Source organism: Chelmon rostratus, chromosome 6, assembly GCF_017976325.1.
Source record: "Chelmon rostratus isolate fCheRos1 chromosome 6, fCheRos1.pri, whole genome shotgun sequence".
Lineage (NCBI taxonomy): Eukaryota > Metazoa > Chordata > Actinopteri > Chaetodontiformes > Chaetodontidae > Chelmon > Chelmon rostratus.
In genome coordinates, this window is record NC_055663.1 from 23,897,814 (window position 1) to 23,922,266 (window position 24,453).

The 24,453-nt window shown below is 40.6% G+C and overlaps 2 protein-coding genes across 2 annotated transcripts; one reads left to right on the top strand and one right to left on the bottom strand.

The window, feature by feature from the left end:
- Positions 1-555: 555 nt before the first annotated feature.
- Positions 556-13,989, bottom strand: snx1a (sorting nexin 1a). Its single transcript, XM_041938306.1, has 15 exons — positions 13,505-13,989; positions 10,098-11,064; positions 7,957-8,093; positions 7,242-7,314; positions 6,946-6,989; positions 6,578-6,719; positions 6,413-6,491; positions 6,190-6,265; positions 5,765-5,878; positions 4,674-4,767; positions 4,078-4,283; positions 3,436-3,579; positions 2,627-2,707; positions 2,465-2,536; positions 556-2,047 (listed from the first exon to the last, which is right to left on the bottom strand). Exons 1-15 carry the CDS (start codon positions 13,631-13,633, stop codon positions 1,997-1,999), a joined length of 2,409 nt encoding a protein of 802 aa, XP_041794240.1. The 5' UTR covers positions 13,634-13,989; the 3' UTR covers positions 556-1,996.
- On the top strand, positions 13,685-24,127 carry sv2 (synaptic vesicle glycoprotein 2). The gene is made up of 13 exons (XM_041938307.1): positions 13,685-14,106; positions 15,569-15,667; positions 16,130-16,291; positions 17,065-17,227; positions 17,498-17,619; positions 18,646-18,809; positions 18,893-18,973; positions 19,851-19,949; positions 20,678-20,766; positions 21,063-21,190; positions 21,360-21,455; positions 21,865-22,024; positions 23,014-24,127. The coding sequence occupies exons 1-13, from the start codon at positions 14,013-14,015 to the stop codon at positions 23,195-23,197; spliced, it is 1,641 nt and encodes a 546-aa protein (XP_041794241.1). The 5' UTR covers positions 13,685-14,012; the 3' UTR covers positions 23,198-24,127.
- The last annotated feature ends 326 nt before the right edge of the window (positions 24,128-24,453 follow it).

Here is a 24,453-nt window from a genome sequence, read left to right on the forward strand (position 1 = left end):
CGGTGCAAAGAAATATCTGCAAGTTACGTGATGACGACAAATGATTCAGTGCAGCTCAACGCTACACCGCTTCAACGTGAGAGTGTGTGAATGTGAAATTAAAGCTGTAATCAGACGACGGCTGCCCTGCCACACAAAGCTGTGACACTGGTTTGTTACTGTTTGATGTTAAAGCTGCAGACTGAGGCTGTAGGGAAGCATTAGGTTCACTGTGACATCAGTACGTTTAGTATTTGACATTAATCTCAACAGCCCAGACCTGCTGCTTTGAGAGGGTTCTTTTACTTTTAAAGGACCATTCCAGTGTTTTTGCATGCTGTTGCCCATTTAATTCAGTGGTGAAATGATTAGATGATTAAGAGACAATTGAACACCAACAGCTGTGATCATCAATTCTCATGCAAAAATGCCAAACATTCCCAGTTGTCAGGATTTGCTTCTTTTCTGTTTTATATCATGGTCAATTAAAGGTACCCCGTGGATTTTTTTAGTTATGTTTACATTTGCTTTTCTCGCCAAAGTGCGTTGTGTGTCTTACTGAATGCATTTAAATCCTTATCAAACATTTGTAGAGCTGTTTTTTTTTTTTGGAAGAATTTGAAATCTCCATTGTCTAATTCCATGTTTACTAGCTAGCAGTCTTCTTCTTCCTTTCTTTTGTTGGCACATTGCTGCGTTTCTTGGCATGCATGGAACCACCAGCAGGACTGTGTATCGTGTCAGCTGTGTGAGATCAAACATGGCTCTGTAGCTCTTTAACTGCTCAAAAACTCCACAGGGTGCCTTTAATAATCACACTGTTTTAAGATGTCACCTTGGGCTCTTATACGCTCAGAAACATGAAACCTTACTCCATTTCTCTCAATCACTTTTGCTTGTTAATGCCTTTACGAGCGTCAGCTGACACTTATTGAACACCACAACTTTGACAAAAAGACTCAGACATGATGTTCATTGTTTCTGCAGCTTGATTTTCATACAGTAGTGAATCTAAAGACCGCCTGGAACATAACAAAAAAACCTTTGCAGCAAGAATGTAGAGAAAAAAAACCCTTAATTTGTAGTAGATGGGCTCAAACATGAAAACACCAGTGCTGTTCTTTAACCTCAGCACTGACACTCATTATCTTTGCGGCTGTCGTTAAAGTAACTGTTAACGAGCCTCTGCGCTGCCCACAACTGTGCACAGCTCTCTCCCAGACTGGATTATACCAAAAAACACCATTCTGACTTAAAAGGCACAGACATGTGTAGTTATAAGAGTAAAGTTTGCACTATGATTGAAATCTAAAACATTAAACTCACGAGCTTGACCTACAATGCAACCCTTGACCACAGCTGTAGACCCTGCTGATCTAATGCCTCTCAACGCCCCGCGCCCCTCCCCTCAGCATCAGTACTATTCATAAATCTGAAAGAAAAGAAAACAAACACAGAAAACACGGCTGGTACTTAAGTACTTCATCCACCTGGTGGAAGTGCTCAGAACTGTTACTCATTTAACTGTTATTTCATCCCTTTGAGTCATTAAAAAGAAGAAACAGCGAGAGACTCTCGCCGCTTTCTTCATCTGGGTCCCCAGAAAGATTTGATGAGAGAGCAGCCGGGCTGTAAACAAGTAACCACTGCTGATATGAAGGAGCTCCTGGTCACACGAGGGAGAAAATCCTGAGAACAACGGACTCGGTTCATTTCCCTTCTCTTGTGGAAATCAATGGAATCATTCGTCTACACTTCTCTCGTTTCTCGTGCGTCCATATCTTTGTATATGCAAACTCTTTTCATCTAATAAGAAAATATTTGTGGAAGGTTAAATGAAAATATACAATTATTAATACAATAGAATACAGAGCTATATGTTAAAGGTGATTAAAAAAAACAGGTTGATTGTATCTCCCTTTACAATGCACGCATTTTCCTTGGTTTAAAGGCAAGAGGTAAAGTGTATAAGAAAAAGGCAGCCTGCTCTGTCGTCCAAAAGGCTGGTGCTCGACGATTAGGCGATTGCTTTTGCTTCCGGTAAGAACGCCTCCCAGTATTTTATCAGCTGGAGAAAAAAAAAAAAAAAAAAAAGAGATAACGGCTTTATTTCATCCACAACTGACAGACGAGAAGTGGACAGTTTTTAGGATTTACAACAGATGATGAAAGCACTGAAAGCAATATTAAGATATTTTCATTTAAGGGTTTTCAACAGTTGGTTGGACAAAATGAGCAATCTGAAGACAATACTTTGACGTCCTGAAACATTTAGAAGAGCTTTTTTTCAGAATTTTTGTGTGCTATTCAATTTTCTTTTTAATGTTTCAACAGATAAATAATGAAACTATTCGTTAATTAATAAGCCCAGATCGTTACTTTTCCCATCGTCATGTAAAAAGTCATGTCTCGCTATAAATGCTATAAAGAAGAATATTTAATCATGGAAATAATATATTTTCATGTCTGACAGAGAGACGCTCACCTGTTGCTGGGACTGAAGCAGACACTCCAAGTACTTGATCACCTGTCTTTTGAAATTCTTGGCCTTTTCTTTCTGTATGATGAAAGAAAAACATTTCATCCGTCAGCACACTTTCAGCTGTCCAGTATTTTCTGTGGAAGCGACGAGGACAAACATCTGTACCTCAAAGCGGATGACTTCCTTGCGCACAGTTGCAGAAACCCGTTCAAAGTCTCTCTCATACTGCGTCACTTTGGCCTCCCACTGTTAACAAGAAGGGAGGAAGAGTTTGAAGTCTCACAGCACAGAAGCACATTCATGGCAGGGTGTCATGAAAAGCAGGAAATGTAAAGAATGATAAAAAATAAAAGTCAGAATTAGACTAGAAAGTTAAAGTTGTGTGTTAGTATCTCACACTTCTTCTTCTTCTTCACGTCAATTCTGAATCACATGTAAAAATATATTAAATTTTTGATTCATTTTCTCAAAATTCTGACTTAATGTCTCGTCGTTCCTTTAAAAGTTTGACTTAATGTGAACATTTCTAACATTTTAATTGTCCTTTAACAATTGTGCCTCTATACGAACCATTAGGTATGAATGCAGGTATAGTGTTTGGGCAAAGTGATGCAGCACCTTCTTGCCAGGACAAAGTAAATGAGCTTACAGTAGTTAGCGGTGATTTTTTTCATTAAAACTGGACTCTGACAGAAAAATGTAGAATCTAAAATATCTGCTTTACTGTGTCCTGACAACAACCAAGTTAACAGAAATAAACTGATGATTAAAATTAAATTGAACTCCGTGTGTTTCTGCTGGAGGAACAAAATGACACAGGGACAAAGTGAAGGCCTCTCAAGTGGCTCATTCATTACTCAAACATTGTTCTCAATCTTAATAATAAATAAAAAACAGATCAAACTGCAGCACTTCCAGGCATCGCAGCCTCATCTGACTTATTTTCACTGTGTTGGTTTTGGCTGCTGTTGTACCTCAGCGATCTCCTCTTTGGCCAGCTGCAGTTTGTCTGGCTTGTTGGCCCACAGCAGTTTGGCCTCAGTCTCCCTCTTCTTCTGCAGCACGGCCTGAGCATCCTGCCAACGCTGCCACGCCTTTATCCGGTGATCAAACGACCCCTGCAGGTCGCACACACACACAGGATCATTTCATGTTTATATCTAGCTATTTACTTCAGCCGCGGAGACGGCGGCAGAGGCTCCTATTCAGAACAATTATTCAAGGTAACCCTCATTAGAATAAAAACAGGTTCTTTGAAAATAGTGCAACATCGCTCTGAAACTGCATCCCTCTGTGCAGTATATACAATCATTCAATCATAACATCCTTCTCTGCCTTAGCTCTTGACTGAAACTTATAATTTTACTGACATTTCATCCTGTCCAGGAAGCACATAGCAACATTTTTAGGCTAAGATTGGACACAACTACTGGGAATAAATTAAAATGCTGGACTTGACCTCATGGCTTACGATAATAGATAGTCGTCAGATTACCTAAAAGTGAAATAGCTTGTCTCACATTGCTGCATTGCTTGGTGTTCTTTTAAATTAAACTATCTAAGAAATGAAAATGCAGTGTTATCTTTGACGTGCAGAAATGAGATTTTCTCAGTACCCTCACGGCTCCAAGCAGGCGGATGTAATCGGCGATGACTTCGGCGAAGCTGAAGGTGTCGTTTGCAGCCTGGTCCTGGTGCAACTGCTCCATCTTGTCCTCCACCTCTGCCAGCTGAGAGAGCGCTCGGGACAGAGCGGTGTTGTCCTCCGCGCTGCCCAGCATGGCCGTGCTTTTTGCAAAGCTGGCTGTATTTAACGACAGCTCTGGAGGGGAAGAGAGAACCAACCAATAACCCAACAGAGACGTTTTCCACCACACACTTTGAAACGCAAAATACGTGAGAATAAAACACGTGATCGTCTGCAAACTACCTGTAAAAATAACACTTGAGCATGCTGGTAAAGAGCTAGTTATCGTGGTTATTTTGTTTGCATTTAGGCTTTAGTTTTAATTTATTTATACTTAAAGGCAAATCATCAACAGCCAACACTGTAATACCTTGCATTATAACTTGTTCCACTTGTTCATCATCATTAATCATTAATGAATGTCATCATGAGATCGCAAAAATAGAACATATGCATTTGTTTGTTTTTTTTAGGTCTATTCAAATGTAATTTTTGGCCACCCTGGTGGGAAGGGAGATGACTAACCTTTCCTGTGGACGACCAGAGACTCGACCAGCGCGTGGAGCTTCCTGAACTGCTGGTCTGCAGACTCCACCTCCTGCAGCTTCTCCTCAAACCACTGCAGCAAAACACTCAGTTAGTACAACTCCAACATCGAGACCCCTGCGTGATCTACATGTTTAACGCCCACTGTTACTCCACAGATTAACATCTAAGATAGGTTTCATTACTTTTGTTAATGTAACAACATCCACGAGCTCTATATGACAGTATGAGCCACACTGAGTCACTCTGGGTCAACAAATAGATAAAATGTTGAGTGAATTACGTTTTTATGATCATTGAACTTTAATTTTTCGTTACTTTGCTTCTAAGTAGTAATTTACCAAGTGCGCCACTGAGTCATACAAATCTAATCCAATTTAAACATGTTTCTAGACTTTTTAGACACAAACATGAACCCTGATACAACATGTACGCAAATTATCTATAATTACATTAGAATTGGTGCTTTCAGCTTCCTGAGAAGAGAAATCCAGAGCAGTTTAAATTATTGATTGAAATTAGTTTCAATTTCAAATTCAATCAGATGGAATAAACATTAACTAAAGTTCAGTGTATGCATGTATGAGGTACTTTGAGCTCAGATCAAGAGGAAATCAGTTTCTTTATACAACAACATTTGACAAATACGGTCTTTGATCAGCGTGACTGGTTGCCTCACCTTCAGTGTTTAGTGTACTCTGGTGCTATCTACTAAATGTACAGTTTGCCAAATGTGAGCTTGCACTATCGCAAACAAAAAAGCACCGGACACAAAATGTTCAATCAATACCACCAGGTCACTTTACAAAAGAAGGTGTTTGCCATTACATGTTTTTACCTCAAGTGCAAATTCAGTTATTCAATTATGAAAAAACAAACTAACTAACAGGTTAATGTTGTGACTGATGTCAATTCAACATCAGCTTTTAACTGTGAGCTGGAAATGTTCTGCCTTTTACTGGAAGATGCAGATTTCCTCATCACAAAAAAAACCGATCTGCTACATGAGAGCTTCTTGGAAATGAAAGCCGCTGTGAACAGCAGGAGAGTCTGTTTGCAGCTGAACTCACCACGTCTGACTCATTCATCTTGATGGTCATTTTACTGACAGCGTCTGTTGCTTTGTTGATCATTTTCAGGAAGCCGGCGCCGCTCAGAGCCTGGGTGCTCACTGCTCTGGGCAACTGAAGACACACACGCACATCATGATACAGCTATCACCAGACTGCACTTCAGAAATGCAGTACACACAGGGGGATCATGTGAGAGTAAATGACGGAAGATTAATACATCCCTCTGACAGTGTTGCCTCAATTTCAACATAGCTTTCTAAATGCAATAAAGATCATATGATCTGCAAAATTACTGTGCCAGACAGGCTAATGAATTTAAAGAGTCCAGCACGCCACAGTGCTCAGGCACTTCACTAAATAAATGTTTGTCTTATAAAAAATGCACCCAGCCCTGAGGCTCTCCAAACTCAATTTCAGCTTACTTCTTCTCTCTCCAGGAACTCTCTGACGTCGGGATCTTGGAGAAGCGATGGGTGATTTACCACTCGCTGCAGATACCTGTCGAACAAGACAACACAAAAGGGCCTCACTTTCCTGCTTTCCTCCACGTTTGGTGGAGATTTGAGTATCAGATGTGAAGGATTCGTTTTCTCCCAACACTACAAACACTGTGATGCAGCTCTACTTCCACTCCTTCTCTCCTACCTCTCCAGAGAGCCTCTTCTTCTCTCAACAAAGTCTGCGGACGAGGAATCTTCCTTTCCCACCTTCACCTTTGTCATGCCTGTACAACACAGCATCCCTTCATGAGGCTGATGGAGATTACAGTTATAGATCATCAGAGGAAACAGTAAAGGCCAGTCAGCCTACCCAGGATGCTCTTCTCCGGTGGCGGAGGCACGATGTATCCATTTGGTCCATGTTTTTCAGAAAGCTTCTCGTAGAGGCCGAGGAAGTCGCTGAAGCGTCGCCTGACTGTAAATGTCTTGTTGCGGAACATGGGCAGCGTGGTCTGAAACGGAGTTCACGCAGGGTTCATTATTATTGGATGTGATGCACGTAACAGGCTTAGGTGGTGACAATAAAATTCTGACATGATTTATGTCTGCCTTTAATGACCAGTGCATGGGCGTTTTTCCTACAATACAATGACCAGTATTTCCTCTCTTGACACACATCTGATGAGTAACTGGACTGACTTCCTGTGCAACCACATTGGACACTGCTCAAGTTTTTACCTGTGTGGATACTTTGTAGGCCATGTAGGCGTTCATCCCGTCCCCTGAGGAAACAAAAATGAAATAATGATTAAATACTTAACATCATATTACGTGTGCTTCCTTTGCTGCACTTTATCACTTGTCTCCCTTCATTTGCACAAGTTTGAAATGATGAAATCTGGTTGAAGCTCATCAGGATAAGCTTTGCTTGTTTGATACCTACAGTGCACAAACCAATTTGCAGCCTTATTGCACTGAACTAAATAAAGCCACGTTCATTATTTATAGAAAAAAAGAGTAAAGGTAAACCTCACCTATTTTTTCAGGGTCTTTGACAGAGACACTAATGTCAAATTTGTCTTCCAGCTCTTCTTCCTCTTCCTCCAGCTGAAACAAATATTGTGAAATGTGAAAAATTGCCCATCACATTGATCTGCTGTCAAGAAGCATTCATACAGAACAGTCAACATAATTCTGGCTGTCAGACTGTTCAGCTCCAGCATCATTTGATTTCATGTAGCACTCTGCTGATTGTGTTTCACATCACAACATCACAAACCTATGTTTTGCACTACTCCAAACTCCAATACTACAAAAACACTGTATTTCATTATCCATATCTCAAAATTTTAATCTTAATCAAAAAAATATTCCATTGAGAAACTGAGCCAGCCTTCTCAAGGCAATAGTATTTTTTCTGCTCTTTTGTATGTGATGTACATAGTTGATTTTATTTTGCATCCTCTTTATTGTCATTTCTGTGTGTCTCCTTTTTATTCTCACTGTCTGTAATGGTATGGCATGTCATCAATAAAGTTTTATCTTACTTTTCTTACAGCTGATTTTTTTTTGGGTAAAATCTGAATAGTTTAATTAATTCAAAACCTTTGCTCAGGCAAGATGTTTAACTCGTCAAAGAATGCAACAGGCTCTTCAGAAAATTTGGAGAAACAAATAAAAGAGCTAATGCTTGAACTTGAACAGTTTTCAGTGATCACTTTATTTCAGTCTGGGATTAGATATGTGTACCTCCTCCAGGGCAGAAGGCTGTGGCTTGGTCAGGCTGGCAGTTGCAAGCAGCGAGGGGGCGGACGCTGACGGTTTGGCTGTCGCATCCTTCTTTCTCTGGTCCCGCGGACTGTCAAGAGAGAGCTCCACTGTGGCTTCTGTTAGAGAGGAAAAGAAACAAAAAAGAAACCAGAGGGGGTTCTTTACATGCTGAATGGAAATGTGTAGAGACGCGTCATTATTTACTTTACGTCCTGGCCTTGTTATAAGTCTATGCATCAGTCTAATGTTTTTAAATTAGTTGTCCATGTTGCAGAAATGTCCAATACATGATATAATGTCTTATAATTTGTCAAAACTGGCAAATTTACAGGTTCTGAATGCCAAAGAAAGAAACAAAATACTGACAAAGACAACATTAATACACACTTAATTTAAAATAAATGTAGGTGATTTTTATATTTGTTTCAGTCATCCAATTGTAATTCATTTTTTACCTTTATATTAAATTATATTACACATTTTTTATCCGGGCTAGTGTGGGATTTAGTGTCTTGCTCAAGGACACGTGGACATGTGGACATGTGAACAGAAGGAGCTTGGGTTCAAACCACCAACACGATGATTAATGGCCAAGCTGCTTCACCCTCTGAGCTGCAGGCTTCTCTGTGGAAAGTGCTGGACTCCTGCACTCTGTGTGTTTCTTTAATGAATAAATCACTGTGCAGAATTCCACCACCTGTGTTATAGGTGCATATTAGATTTTGTACTATATTGGAGCTAACTTTTCTCTGTATGGTGATCTGAGAGAACAGCAAACTAAGGAGTTCATCGTCAAGGGCAACTTGTGACTATCTGCATATGGTAATAAAGCTTACAGCCTCAACCTGACACAAATGAATACGTAAGCTACTGCTCAGACATGCACTCTGAATATCTACAGTTTGTCTTTTTTGCTTTCAGCCTCTAATTTAATACATCTTAGCTACATGCAGACGAGTGCCGGTAAACTGAAGTCACAAGTGCCTCATTTCCTGGACAGAGTTCAGTGGCCTGTCATGCAGGAAAACTGACAAATTTCTGCAGCAAGGGGAAATAGACTGAAAACAATTCTTGTTCAGCATGATGAATGTATAAATGTGACTATTACTTTAGTGGTAATTAATCTTCTCTGTTGTTTCAATCAAAGGGGAAAAAATCTGTTGGTGTGCAGTTAAAAAGAAGTGAGTTTACCAGACCTCTGAGGTCCACTCCTCATCTCTGGTTGAGGCTAGCAGCTTGAGGCTACTAGCATAAGACACCCTATCAGGCGTCAAGTTGAACTGTGGGTAATATACGCACCAGGTTTTGACAAGCAAGAAGAATGAATGGAATACTAAAGACAATACTTGTAGTTTTGCTGGTTAGATTAGAATACTTCTTTTTAAACTGCTCATCATATGAATCCCACACTGTTGTAGAATGGCACTGCTAAAATTGGTGGAGTACTCTTTTAAGAACACAAACAAATGGGGTGTCGTGGGTTTAAGATGTTAGCTATGAAATGAATCGCTGGCATGAGTTTGGCCTTGTGCCTTTGCTGTGTTATGTCTGTCTCCTCTCATTTCCTGGCAACCTTCTATTATCCACTGTCTAATAATGGCAAACATACCTCCAAAAAATAAACACTGGGGGAAAAAGAACACACGGAAATGCCCTGATATGACCTTCTGGTGTTTTTAAATTGCAGTTGGTTCAGATTATGTTTTGACTTTGAATAAATCGCTCATTAAAACTAAATAGAAACCGACATTTTGAGCCCAGAGTGCAGTTATTTGTGGCCTGCTTCGACTTTGAATGCAATTGTTCTCACATGTCCAAATTAACTGAAAAAAGAGGATGAGCCTGTCCATCTTGACACACCAGGCTCATGAAATATAAATCAAGATTATGCTACTGCATTGCCTATTTTTCACCTTAATGTTTCAGAAATATATTTTTGTGTACTGTTTAGCTGTAATATGCTATGAAAACCAGCTGCTAGGTTTGAAAACTGACGAGCCAAAACCAAGTGCTGCCCAACCGACAGTGCATCACCCTGCAGCTTTCAGTAGTGCAGAGCATTCAGATACGTCCTCCCCAGTCTCTGTGTGTTTGTACAATAAGAAAAATTGTGGACCTACCTGCAAATATATCTGTCTCTTCTTCAGAGTGGACTCCATTAGTCTTGGAGTTGACAGTGCTGGTGCTTTTGATGCTGGGCACTGTGGTGATGGCTTCCTCCGTGAATATGTCACCAGGTTCTGCAGGATTACTGTCTTGCAGTGGCCCACCTATGTTGCTAGCATCCTTAGCAGCTTTAGTTGTGACAGATTTGTCCTTCTGCTCTTTGCTGATGGTTTTCTTTGAGGTGGCACCTAGCGGCTCACCGAACAGATCTTCATCAGGTTCACCAAAGAGGCTTTTCTGTGGCTGTTTGGCAGATTTAGTCAGCAGTGGTTCTGTGAACAAGTCGCTTCCTTCATCTTCGAACAGATCGACTGCTGCCTGGCTGGGTTTTTTGGCATCAGCAGCAGGTGGAGCAGCACTTAGGAGGTCAACCAAAGGGTCAACAATTTTGTCGCTGCTAGGTGGCTCTTGTGTGTTACTGGCTGGCAAATCTCCACTAAGGTCAATAACCGGAGCAGTTGCAGTTTCTTTTGCTTCCTGTTCAGCATCACTTCCTGTTTTTCCATCACCAGGTGGATCTGTGGCACCACTGGTCACTTCACTTTTATCTGCAGCTGCTTCGACTGTAACATCTGCTATCACAACTTCCTCTCCCGGTGCTTGAGTTTCACTTCCAATTATGTCAACAAAATCATCTGTGGGTTCATCTAAAGGGATTTCAGTTGTGTCTTTTGCTGCGTCTGCAACAGCACTTTCAGCTGCGATTGAGTCATCGGGAGAGTCGGTTATGTTGTTTGTAAGGTCGACAAAATCATCCGAGGGTTCACTGACAACTTCACTAGCTGGATTGCTTTCTGTTTGGCTGCTGACAGGCTCGATTAAGGGATCGTTCATGATGTCAGTGGGAGGCTTCATTAAAACATCGCTGGATTGGCTGGCAGGTGGCAGTGTGGGGTCCATTTCGGTCAGTGGGGGGTTGCTCTGGAGGCAAGAGGAAAAGGAAAAAAGGTTTAATGTGTTTGAGTATAGGGCTGCAACTACCAACTGCGTCTCAGTTATTTTTTGGATTAATCATCACAACAACTGAATGCCAGGAAAGAACAAAAAAATAGTCCCTCCACATTTCCTTGAGCTCAAAGTGACGTTGCATAAAATTCTTCTTTCGTCAGACTAACAGTCCAAAACCCAAATATTTATTCAATATTTATTTACAATTACATTAAACAGAGACAGCTGCAAATCCTCACATTTTAGAACCAGGAACCACTGAAGGTCTGAGATTGGCTTTGTAAATTATTAATTATTAAAACAGTTGATCAGTTTTATGTAAATCGACTAATGGATTAAATAATAATAATGCTTTTTCCTCTCTGTTTTCCATATTACTGTCATCATTATGGCATGGAGAGAATACTTCAACCAAAATGTCTTTTTAATTATTAATCAGTTACTCACCAAAGACTAACAAACTTCCAAAATTAAAAAGACATTTCCTCATTCCTTAAACTGTAAAAAATCAAACTTCAAACTTTTGCTGTAGCATAATGCAAGTCTCTGGTGTCCAGCTGTATGGATTTACATCCCAAATACAAGTATTTTCACTATAATATTACTAAAAACACAACTTCCACAAAGTCACCAACCATAATCACAGTCTATCACTTGCTGATTTGAAGGGGGTTAATGGGTTTTTGCCAGATCTCAAGAGCTTCTAATGGATTTGAAGCCAAATAAATTGGCTTCAGTGTGGGCTATAGTTGATACTGTAAGCTGTGACTTTGTCTCCCTGACTAAACACCCTAATGTCTGGTTTTGTACTCATTTTCCTGATGTTGTTCAACTTGACTCTGAGCTGAGCCATCAGATGACAGTAATGAAACCATGATTTTCTCTGTAGAAGACAAAAACAAAACCTTCTTGATTTAATCCAGGCTACTAGGTGTGTAAATAATTACAGAAAAATCCTTTAAAATACAACCTAAGCACCTTGTAACAGATAAAAGTAATGTCTGAAACATTTTTACCATGTTTCAGAAATAGCCTCATAAAACGCATGCTCACAAAAAAGATGGCTGCCAGTTTATTGGGCACGCTTAGCTAAAACTAATGCAGTCTGAGACGACAATCCTGCAATGAATCATACTTTCCGAAAGGGTGCAATGTGCCATTTCTGTTTAAACTTTTTAGAGGGGTCTTAATTCAACATAGCGATCGTTTGGGGGCTGCAGTTTGTGGTGCTGTTGAATCATATTGTGTTATACTAAGAAGTGCAATGTCCACCTGAGCTGAAGAAAACATCTCTCAGCAAGGTGCATCTAATAAACTGGCATCTGAGTGTAAATTCTTTACATTCGGTTCTGGGAGTACTTGCTAATTATCACATTGAGTAATACTATGCAAACAGTTTCTAAGCTTCTTCATGCATGAGGAAACTCTGAATCCACAAATGACCACATCCTGGTGCACCTCCAAGCATGACTTCAACTACAGGCTCTGTTAAATGTAACATCCACAACTGCTGAGTAATGTTTTCCATGCAGCCGAGAGTCCAACTCTCAAAACTCAAAGACAGCATTTTCCAATCTCTCCTCTGAACTTTGACTGTGAGAAAACATCCGGGTTCTGACCACGTGACCACAGCTCACTCACATGACAGGAGGCTGCTCCAGCCAGCGTTTTAACCCTCATTCAAATACAGATTGTGAATTTTAAACCAAAGATTCATATTATTCAGAGAATCACGTACAATTCGATGTCAACTTTGACAGTGAAACCACACACTCAATTCCTCTGCAGTTTGCTAAGATTACACAGCTGCTTGCTTTACCTATATGGCCTAAAAATCTGCACACGCAAATTGCTGCCTGCATATTTTAGTGCACGTTAACCAGGAAGAGCGTAAGTTTTGGAAATGTCAAAAAGATATTGAGCCCAAAAAACATCCACATAGCATTAACCACACATGAGCTACGTAAGATGCATTCTGTGCTATCTGGTTTCGATAAAATCACAGCTAGTTCTCCACATCGAAACTTTTCCGGAAGAAATCAATACCACCAGGCATACCTGCAACCGTGTCAAAGATCTCCACAAGCTGTTTAAAGCAACAGTGTGAGTAGGTAGGTAAGATGATTTTCTGCGTCAAAACCAAAAAATACTGCTTTGAAATTTAAGATATAGAAGATGCTATAACTTAAACAATGTCTGACATGACAGCTGCAGATGTCAACATTATTTTCTGACCGTTTCCCCTGCGCTAAAATAAGCTAATTGTTGGTCAACACCCTTGCAAAACTTTTGCTAGAAGCTCCTCATTAGCTTTCTTCGCTGACGTTAGCTTGGTTGACAGTTAATGCCAGTTAGCCGATCAAGGGTCGGCTTAGCTAGCGGGAAATCAACGCTAACTTTCACCCAGACATACTGCGCTCATGAAGAGATCCTCTCCGTCGTCTTCATCACTGTCTCGGCCTGCGACTTCTTCAGAGTCCAGCACATCTTGGTCCTCAGAGTCGGGGAACGGAGGAGGACTGCGCTCTGAGCTGGTCGCCATCTTCAATTCTGTTTTTTTTTTTTTTTTTTTTTTAAACACACGGGGAGGCAACGTCAACTGCACCCCACTGCTCGCACCGCACACACGGACAGACCTTTCTCCGTTAGCTGCTACACGCTGTGGTGTTACTTCACCTCAAACAAGTCAACCAAACGGACTGACCGCCTGGAGGAGACGTTCAGGACGTGAAAACCGCCGCTGTCTTACTACTTCCTGGTCCTCCTTGTCAGGTTAGCCTCAGCGTTAGCTAGCCAGCGAGCTCGGCAGTCATGAGGCAGATGCAGCGGTGGAAGCGGTGTTATGGACATTGACAGGGGTGCAGTTGAGTAGCTCGCCTGCCCACAGCTCGGTGCCCATATTACAGACGTCCGACTTTGGGATGTCTCGTCACGTGCGGACCGGAGACACGGAGGCGCGAGAGCCTCTTCTCACCGATAACTGCCTGGAGCCAAACGAGCTGGAGTCGGATGAAGGTAAAATATGCGCCACTTCATCATTAACTGCTGTTTAACTCGTGTTTAGTTTGCTAACCACACACGCAGCGAGCTACAAACTACCCGTCAGTAGTTATTTCCTTAATTAACTGTAAGATATAGTTTATTTTATTCGCTTAAAGGGCCCAAAAGCAGATTTACTCCTGTTGTTCTATGTTATCTAGGCACCCACATCATTACATGATTAGTAACGCATGACACAACACATTACTCCGTGGATCACTACCAGGCAGCGGTGGGAAGTAATGAAGTATAATTACTCCAATACTGTGCTTATGGACAGTTTTGAGGTACTTGTACTTGAGTATTTCCATTTTATGGTACTTCTGCTTTACTACATTTCAGTGGGACACATTTATCATGCATTTGTTTGACAGCTGCAGTTACCTTTCAGATTCAGAGTTCACACAAACAACACATATAATAAGTTTATAAACACCAGTATTTTCTAACTTAAATAAAGTTGCTCCAGTCTTCAGTCATATATAATAATGAGTCAGTCACAGGGTTGGAATGAGTACTTTCACTTGTGATACTTTAAGCACATTTTGCAGATAATACTCTTCCTCTTTTGTCTTTCATACATTTTTGAATGCAGGGCTTTACTTGTAATGAAGTTAATATGCTGTTGTATCTTTACTTTTACTTAAGAAAGGAAGTGAATACATCTTCCACCACTGGTTCCACAGTGTTTTTTGTTTGGAGGCTGCAGGGCAGAAAGTGGCTGTTGGTCCCTTGTTCCCTTAAAGTTCCGAAAGGAAAAAAACATTTACTCTCATTACCATTTTAAGCTTTGAATTGATTTATTGAGTTATTTCTCAAATATGAGAATTTACTGTTTTCCCTTGACTTGAATCACAGTTATTACATCTTTGGGTTTTGGATTGAAGCCATTTCCTTAGATTCAAGAAATTGTGATGAGTAGTTTTCACTATTTTCTGATGCTTTACAGACCAAACAAAGGATGGATTATTGATATAATAATAAGCAGATTAATTGATTTAAAAAAAAATGCTTGGTCGTTGTAATTAATGTGGTGATTATCTCAGTTAATTGTAGTGTCGATAAAATGACAGAAAAAATAGAGAAAGCAACATTATTTTTAGTTATTCATTTTTAACAGGACAAAAAACATGTTGTCTCATTTGAGAAGCTGGGATCAGCGAACGTTCAGCAGTTTTGCTTGAAAAAAGTGAATTTAATCATTTATCAATTAACAAAACAGTTGCTAATTAATTTTCTATAAGTCGACTAATCGATTGATCTGCTGTTGCAGCACAACATACTGTAGCTGGCATAAAAGGGGATAGAAACCAACCAGCACTCCTATTCTGGAATACTTCCTGGCTCCAGGTTTATTTAGTTTAGTTGAAAATGAAAATGTGCATTTTGTTTTTGTTTTTATTTTTTGTTTTTTTGCCTTTTTTTTGCTGCTTATTAGGGGAAGTTATTTTCGAGAGGAGGACATCAAACGTCACACGTGATTCTAGGGTGGGGGCACAGAGGAGACTGACATATGAGGAAGCAGTAGAGGAAGCAGGTAAGTTTGATAGTGTTGATGCTTTTGGGTGTAATTTTTATAAACTTGAAAATCCTCCCCTTTAAATAGCTTATAATATTCAACCCATGGACTAAAACCGAAAAATGGTTCAGTGAAAAACGCATCATCCACATGCAAAAAAATGTAGTATTTTTTCATAGTTTATTAAAACTAAGCTTTGTAGCTGCACAGTATTTTGACCTGCAGATACAAAGAGGACATTGCAAAATATTTCAAATATAATTTGAGTACATTATTCAGGTCAGAGTCTGCCATGTTGGATTTTACATTATCTTTAAACCGTATCCATCCTGATTGTGTCTGTTGAGCACAATGGGCGGGGCAGCTGGGCTATAATGCATTTGAATATATCCAAAACCGGCTGACAGAGACGTCACTTGGTTATTCACCAGATAACTTCTGTCTTTGTGTATTCTCTCTCTGTTCTGCTTCTGCGCTCAGGTTTTGGTTTGTTCCACTGGCTGCTGTTGGTGTTATGTGGTTGGGCCAATGCCAGCGATGCCGTGGAGATCCTCTGTGTGTCTTTTCTCCTGCCAACAGCTCGCTGCGACCTGCTGCTGAGCTCCTCAGACATGGGCCTGCTGACTGCCAGCATTTTCCTCGGTGAATCCCAATCATTTAACAAATCGGTTATCATATATGAGCTCTGGCCTTTAGACAGAAAATCAACATGCAGTTATTTTAATTGGCGATCAGTGGTTTTAGCTGAAACATGCTAAACATCCTTGGGTATCAGGTTCTCTAATGAGAGGCTTTGCTGCATTTCTTTGTCATATATGACATTAAATTGAATAAACTTTTTGAATGTTAGTGGTACAAAACAAGCAAATAGAAGACACCACTGAAGTCTCTCAGAAATTATGAATGGCTCTTTTTTTTTACTACTTTAAAACAAGCATGTATAGACTAAATGATTAATGAAGAAAATAATCAACAGATGAGTCAATAATGAAAATAATCATGAGGTGCAGCCTTCCTGAGCACAGTTCACCTTTGAATACAACAATGATAATAATGAGGACAGTTAAACACCCAGAACAACAACATGTCACTTATGGGCAGTGGCATCTCTCTCATATCGCTGTAAAATGTTGAATAAGTCACAATAAAGGTAAACAAATGCATCTTAGCAGCATTAAAAGTGTATGAAAATGTTGGACTCTCTTTTTTTTCTAGACGAATGTTGAGCCGTGCTGGGCTAAATGCTAATGTCGGTACGCTAACATGCTGCAGTCAAGCTCTTATGATGTCCACCATGCTGACCCTCTCATGGCATTTCAGGAAAGATGCTCAGCGAGAAGGCACAGGGCGTCAACTTGTTTTAAAAACAGATGAGTGCGTTATTGTCTTGTTACAGTCATGTTCCTGTTTTCTAGGGATGATGGTGGGCGGCTACATGTGGGGCTACATGGCTGACCAGAGGGGGCGTCGCAGGGTCTTGGTTATGTCCCTCACAGTCAACGGGCTGTTTGGAGGTCTGGCCAGTGCGGCTCCGTGGTTCTGGCTCTTCCTGCTGCTGAGGTTCATCAGCGGCATCGGGTGTGCACGTTATTTGCATATTTTTATACTTTTTATTCCCATGTAGTCTTTAGCTGACAGCCACACACTGAATTAAGTATGTTTCAGCGTTAGAGAGATCATACAAAAACCTACAGGTCATAGTTTTTATCCCCTACAACACTTAGATGTTGCTTCATGAAAGACAGTTTTGGAAAGAAAGTCACAGAAATGGTTTAAATCAAGTCAAGCAAATCAGCAGTTTTCCTCAAGCAGCTCAAGCATTAAAGCTGTTTTCTTCCTCTTCTGCAGGGTCGGCGGGTCCATCCCTGTTATCTTCTCCTACTTCTCGGAGTTCATGCCCCGTCTGAGGAGAGGCGCAATGATCAGCGCTCTGGCCACCTTCTGGATGGCAGGAAACATCCTGGCTGCAGGTGGGAAGACACACAAGTCCCATTAATAAATCAGTGTCAGTGCTGCAAGTGCTGCCACCACTGGTAGGTGAAAAACTTGTGCACATGCTAACATTTAGTGTGTATTACTGTGCATGTAAGAGCTAGCTTGTGTGTTAGCAGGCTAGGTGGCCTGCTAACACTGGTGTAATCAATCATCGTTGTGCCTTGTCTTTGCAGGAACAGATGTTATTAATAACATTAATGCTGACTCTGTTCTGTTTCAGCTGTTGACAATGAGCAGGAATTAGCAGGAACCTGAAATTAGCATTAAACATATCCTGTATTGAAATGAAGAGAAGGACGAGTACACATTTTGATCTGTCATTAGTCATTAATAGCATCAAGGGGTGAGGAAAATGATGAGGAATCACTCTGAAGTCCCATTTATGATCACACCTTCCTCTCTTCTATTAGCCTTGGCTCTTTATCAAATTAAAGCATCAATTATCATGTTAGCGTGTACCCACAACATATCACACGCATCTGCCGAAGCCTGAAGTGGCATCTCAAAGATTTTAGTGCTGGTTGATTTAGTGATACCTGTAGTTAACAGTGGTTACAGCAAATAGGGTTTAACACTGCAGATCACAGAGTTCAGGGAGCAGTAAAACAAACTGTTAACTGTTAAAACAAACTGCTAACTCTTCATCTAACAGCTCACTGTGGCTGCTCCTTCTTGTCCCTTTAATTTAAATGATAATCTTTGAGATTATAACTTCACATGCCCCTAAAATAAGGATGTTGGAGACATTTTCCTTTTTTTAAATTCCTTTTTTTATGTAATTGGCATTTTGCCTTTATTTGATGGTGATAGCAGAGATGCAGACAGGAAATACAGCCTGTGGTATGAATATAAACCACAAGTGTAGTGAAATTTTAATTTTTTGTTGATGCTAATCATCTGGTGGTGGAAACACCTGAGCTGCAAAGATACAGACTTCTGGACTATAAAAATCATCACGAGTTTGGTTTTTTGAGTGACGGCCTGTGTGTCCCTGTCCGCAGGTCTGGCCTGGTTGGTGATTCCAAGAACGTGGGCACATTTTTCTCTGGGATCACTGGACTTTCAGAGCTGGAGGCTGTTTGTGGTGCTCTGCTCTGTTCCCAGCCTCACCTCGGCCCTCCTCTTCAGGCTGCTCATGCCCGAAAGCCCCAAGTTCCTCATGGAGGTATTTAAAGGCCGGACCGGTGCTTGTGTTTGCTGCGTTTTACTTCTGAGCTGCCTTTGAGGTCTCTTTCCCGTGTTTCTCAGGCTGGCCGGGAGAAAGAAGCCATCCATGTCTTCCGAGTGATGTTCGAGCTGAACATGTGGGGAAAAGGAAAGGATTTCCCGGTATGAACTAAATGATGTTCCTCTTTGCATTAGCGCTGTGCTGAATAATTCAAAGCTTTCATTCAAACGTTCACATTAGAATTTTTAATCAATATTTGAGAGATAATAAGATTCAGCTTCTTCCTCCTTACCTTCAAAACACGCCTCCAGTAGCCTTCAGTGTTGATAGGCTAGTGCTGTGGGCGGGACGTTGAGCGAGCCTGCAGAGTGGTGACTGTAGACAGAGAGGCGGCTGTATCAGAAATCTAAATACATACATTCAAGTCTATTAATATGGATTTATCTCCAGGAAACTGACCAGTTATATTCATTAAAGAAAGTTCGTTTAATAAAAAAAGACTCATAACTCATTTAATCTGATAAATTACTTTTTTCAAATTGAGGATTTAGTTCAGTTTGTTGATTATTTACTTTTATTTTTAAGGTTTTTTTTTTCTTTTAGGGTGGTTATTATATAAAATATGACGACAAACATGCAAAACTTCATTCCAAAACCTCAATAGAAGCTTTAAATAAAAAACAAAAAAAAATGACCTTCGGTACAGCCTTAGTACAGATTTGATGTGTTTGTTTAGACAGTGCAGGTGTCCACAGATATAGCATACAATATAGATGTAAATAATAAATAATACAACAACAAATAAATAATTATTTGACACAAGGCAGCCAATCAGCTGCAAAGACACACCCGACATGGTGAAGGACGTGAAGAAGACAGACAGAGTGCAGCAGGTGAAATAAAAAGGGAAGTGATTTGTAATGAAAGTAAATTATTTGCATGTGGTTTGTTTAACTTCTCTAAACACTTCCTTCCTTCGTCCTACAGTATAATAATCTATTGTGTGTGTAACGACTCTCATCTTGAACTCTTTTGAAGGAATTTGGATTGTGTGTCGGCTCCAAGCAGAGAGGGGATCTGCAGGAGACCAGAACTCGGGGCTCACGCAGAGGGAGACTCGTCTGTGTTCTGAAAAAGGTAAATGTCACCAGCACTGATTGGACGTCCACAGGGAAGAGTCGGACACATTTTTCAGATTCTCGCGTGTATGTTGAAGCGAGCTGACCTGTCTTCTCCACCTCCATGGACTCAAAGGGTCCTTCACTGTCGTTGGATAGACCTGCTGTTGGGCCTCAGGGCGAAACCTTTCTTTACCTTTCAACCTAACACTAGGGCCTCAGGGTTTAGGGCCTCAGCGAACGTATTGACATCAGATAGTAGCTTTTTTTCTGTAAAATGTCAGTAACCCATTATGCCCATTATAGTTTTGAATCCAGGTCTTCAAACGTGCTGTTTTGTTCCAACAACAGTTCGAAAATCACAGATATTCAGATTACTGTTACTTAAAACAGAGAGAAGAAGCAAATCGTCACATCTGACAAGCTGGAAGTGCTGAATTTTTAGCAACTCTGTTTAAAAAAAAGACCAAAACAAAATCAAATCAAAATAGCTGCTGATTATTTTCTGTTTCTGTGTTCTGACTAATCGATGGATCGTCAAATTATTTCAGCCTCTCTGCAGGTTTACTGTGTGATTAATTTGATTTAACGGGTTAATGTGGGAATATGCAACATGTAATCACAAAACTGAAATAACTGAGGTCTTAAAAGTGGACTTTGACACGGGGGATCCTCTGTAGGATAGAGCCTCTTCCTCACATGATATGCCAGTGTAATTCTAAATCATCTCTTTGGTTTGACTTGCAGGGCTTGGTGCCCATTAAACAGATGTTTAAAGGTCCGCTCAGGTCCAGGAGCATCGTTCTGCTCATCATCTTCTACTGCATCTCCTTCGGGTGAGAAATCCCACCTGAATGTCCACATGCACATGTTATGCTTCCGTCGTCGGGACTGTGTATGAGTTCAGGGCTTGTATTTGATGTGATGAGTCAACAGCAGTCCGGAAGAGATAACTGCTGCAAATAATTTATCTTGAGCAGCCAGAAATCATCTTGCTCAACTGTAAAAAACGAAAAAAGATTTTAGCTACTTTACTAACCAAACTACTGCAGTCTCAGTGGACGATTCTGGCATATAGGTGCAGTTTTGCATTAAATCTTTACTGTAATTCAGTTACTTAATTCCTACTTAGTTACTACGGGCTGTGGATGTGGTTTCCGGAGCTGTTTGAGAGAATTGAGGACGGCGGCTCGCCCTGTGCAAACGTGTCCCTCCCGTCTCCGCTCCACAACCAAAGCTGCTACCCCGTCAAGACAGCAGGTGTGTATCTGGGTTGAGAAAGAATTTACCTGCTGACCTAAAGCACAGTCCTAAAGGCAGCATCTTAAAGCTTTACTACTATCTCAACTGATGGACTCACCTAATCTAGAGGCAAGAATCCTCTGAGTGTCCTCACTTAACCGTCCTGTATGTGTCCCTCCCCTGACAGTCTACATGGAGGGCTTCATCATCGCTGCATCAAACCTACCAGGAAACATCTTCACCATTCTGATGATGGACAGCACCGGAGGAAAAGCTCTGCTCTGTGAGTCTGATGTTTAGAAAATGAGACGTGTTGTCTTTTGTCTTCTTCCTCAAGCTAAAGATAAACCTGCTTCCCTCTTAATCAGTTATAGTTGTAAATATCTTCGTACTGAAGCCCAGGAAGTTCTTAATTTCTTTATTTGCGCGCTGCTGAATTTTATAGCACTTTGCTCACCTCCTTTATATCATATACGGATGTCCTTCAGTGTGTCCACTGCTAGTAAGCTGGACGTCACTGCACAGCGAGCATCTAACTTTACCATTAACCACACGCAGCTCATGACCGCTGACCGCTGTTACACCAACAGCGAGAGAATGAGCGAGACACCACAAGGTCCTGCTGCCGACAAGCGTCCATCCATGTAACCAGCCACACCTTCTGATGTCTCACCTCTTTGTTGTGTCTCCAGCCTGCAGCCTGCTGGTGTCCAGTCTGAGCGTCTTCCTCATCTATGTGGTCCAGACCAAAGTCCAGAGCCTGATCCTGTCGTGTGTCTTCAGCGGCGTGTCGGTGATCACCTGGAACGCCCTGGACGTGGTGGGGACGGAGCTCTACCCGACACAGCTGCGGTAAATTTTCATTCCAAAACTGGTTTAACACAGCGGCTTAGTTTTCCCTGTCAGGCTTCCCTGTTTTTTAAGGAGAGACGCTGCTTTTTTTAATGCTCTGGTCAATTTTGAGATTTTAGCCGATTTAGCTTCTATAACGTCTTTTTTCAGACTTGTGAAATAAAAAAACATCCAAAATAAGCATAAAGGTGTTTGTTTGAATTCAGATTTATGTTCTGGACATGTATGCAAAATCAGATAATGCCTCATTTGCATATTTAAACATAACATTTCAGAGAACTTATTGTAAATAATCAACTGGAAAAGTTTCATGGTCGAATGTATTTTTAACCTTGTTCAGCTGTCTTTTTGTCGTACTATGAGCTAGAAATCTCCGCTTCAGTAGCATTTACAGACGCCAAAGTTTCCAATTTTATTCCCATTGATAATCTGAAGCTTTTTCCAGAGAGATTTTATTCATATATAACTCATAGCCTGATTTATGTAACATTTTATTTCTAAAAAACAAAACCGAAATGGATTTTTTGCATGGCTGTTGACAGCATTTTCTGATTTATGGAGTGATAAAAAGAGAGAATTCCCTTTGCAAAAACCTTTGATATTCGGACTCAAGTCTACAAATGAAACAATAACAACTGGCTTTATCCAGTGTTTAGATTTATGTTCTGGTAATTTATGAAAATGAGCACATATTCAATAGTTAATGCCTAATTTGCATATATAAACATAAACTTTCAGAAAAGTTGTGATACAAAACTTGTGATCTGACATGTTGCTATTTGCTGTGGTTTTGCACGGCATGAAAAATGTGACAAAACACAGTGCAGACAGCACACGTCAGACAGTAGGCGGGTACAAGCAGAAGGTTTATATGATCCGGTTTTTCCAGCGGACTAACGTTGGTTTCACAGGTTTGGGGAAGGTGTGAGGTTTTGCTCTGTTTCTGACCCTCAGCTGCTCACGTGTCTCGGTATTTCCTCTTCTTTCAGGTCCTCCGCTCTCGGTTTCTTCACGGGCGTGGGCCGAGTGGCGGCGATCATGGCTAACGTAGTCTTTGGAAAGCTGGTGGACACAAACTGTGCCGTACCGGTCCTGCTGGTCTCGGCTCTGCTGCTGACCGGAGGACTGGTGGCTCCTCTGCTTCCACAAACCAGGCAGACTGAGCTCACCTGAATGCTCACACTCTGAATGCCATTGTTCTAAATTAATAAATTATTAGCAGACATCCTCCTGATGCCCTTCCGGAAGCAGACTGGAGGATTGCCGCCTTTACATCTCCTGCTTCTGCTCCCGGAGGATTTTTGAATGCTGTGCCTTCTTTCGTCTCTCTGTGCCTTTTCATGGTGCCTCATTTAAAATGCCAACAATAAGAGAACTTGTGGAAACACAGAGGGCTATCTCCACCTTCCAAGAATTATTATTCAGGAAAGTGAGTAAGAGGAAAAAGAAATGCATTTGTACCAGACCGTCAAGGACACCTTTGAAAAGTTTGTCAGTCTCTAAACTCGCCAAAAATCTTATCTTCCATGTCAAAAAAAGTGGAGTTGAACATAATGTAGTGTAATCAGCTGATGTGGGCATCATTTATAAAATAGTGCTTGTTTTTTCACCTGCACGAAAGGCTCTTGACGGATGTTTCAGGCATTTACGTCTGATTGACAGCATCCAAAACTCTAAATAATCAAAGAAAAAGCTTTACATTCCACATCGTTCCCTCAGAATCTGTTTACTGTCATTTTACTTTGTTTTTCAGACTCACTGACCTGCACTGCCTCCAATATATTCACAAACGTCTGCTCTCAAAAAAGAAATCTTAAGTGCCCTTTTTTTAAACTGTTAGTCATGTGTAACATCTATGCAACTGGGCATCATTTTCACTGTGAAAACGTGTTACTCTGTACCCAATCTGTCATTTTCCTGCACAAACTGGACCACAACAGTTCACTTCATTCCTTTGGAAGACCAAAGATCATTCATGTCAAATGACAATCATTGTCAAAAGGACCAGAACAGGTTCAGATAAGCCTCATCACTGATTCTCTTTGAAAGTACTTTGTGGCTACATTGTTTTTGTTAATAAACACTAAAGTTTTTTAGCTCTCAGCTGTGTGTGTTTTTGGTATAATATAACCTGCACTCTCATACAGCTCAGTAGTAAAAATAATAATACAATACAAAAATGCTTTACTACAAGTAAAAGTCGTCCATTCAAAAGCTTGCTTGAATAAAAGCAATTTAGCAAAACAATCAGCAAAATGAATCAAAAAGTAAAAGTACTCGTAGAAACATAAAACTATTATATGACATTATTAGACTGAATTTGTAAACAGCATTTTACTGTTACAGCTGACTGACGTGGAGCTAATTTGAACTATTTGTGTTAGAAAACTGGTTTGATGTTGACCGATGCTTTGTATTTTATAAGCTTC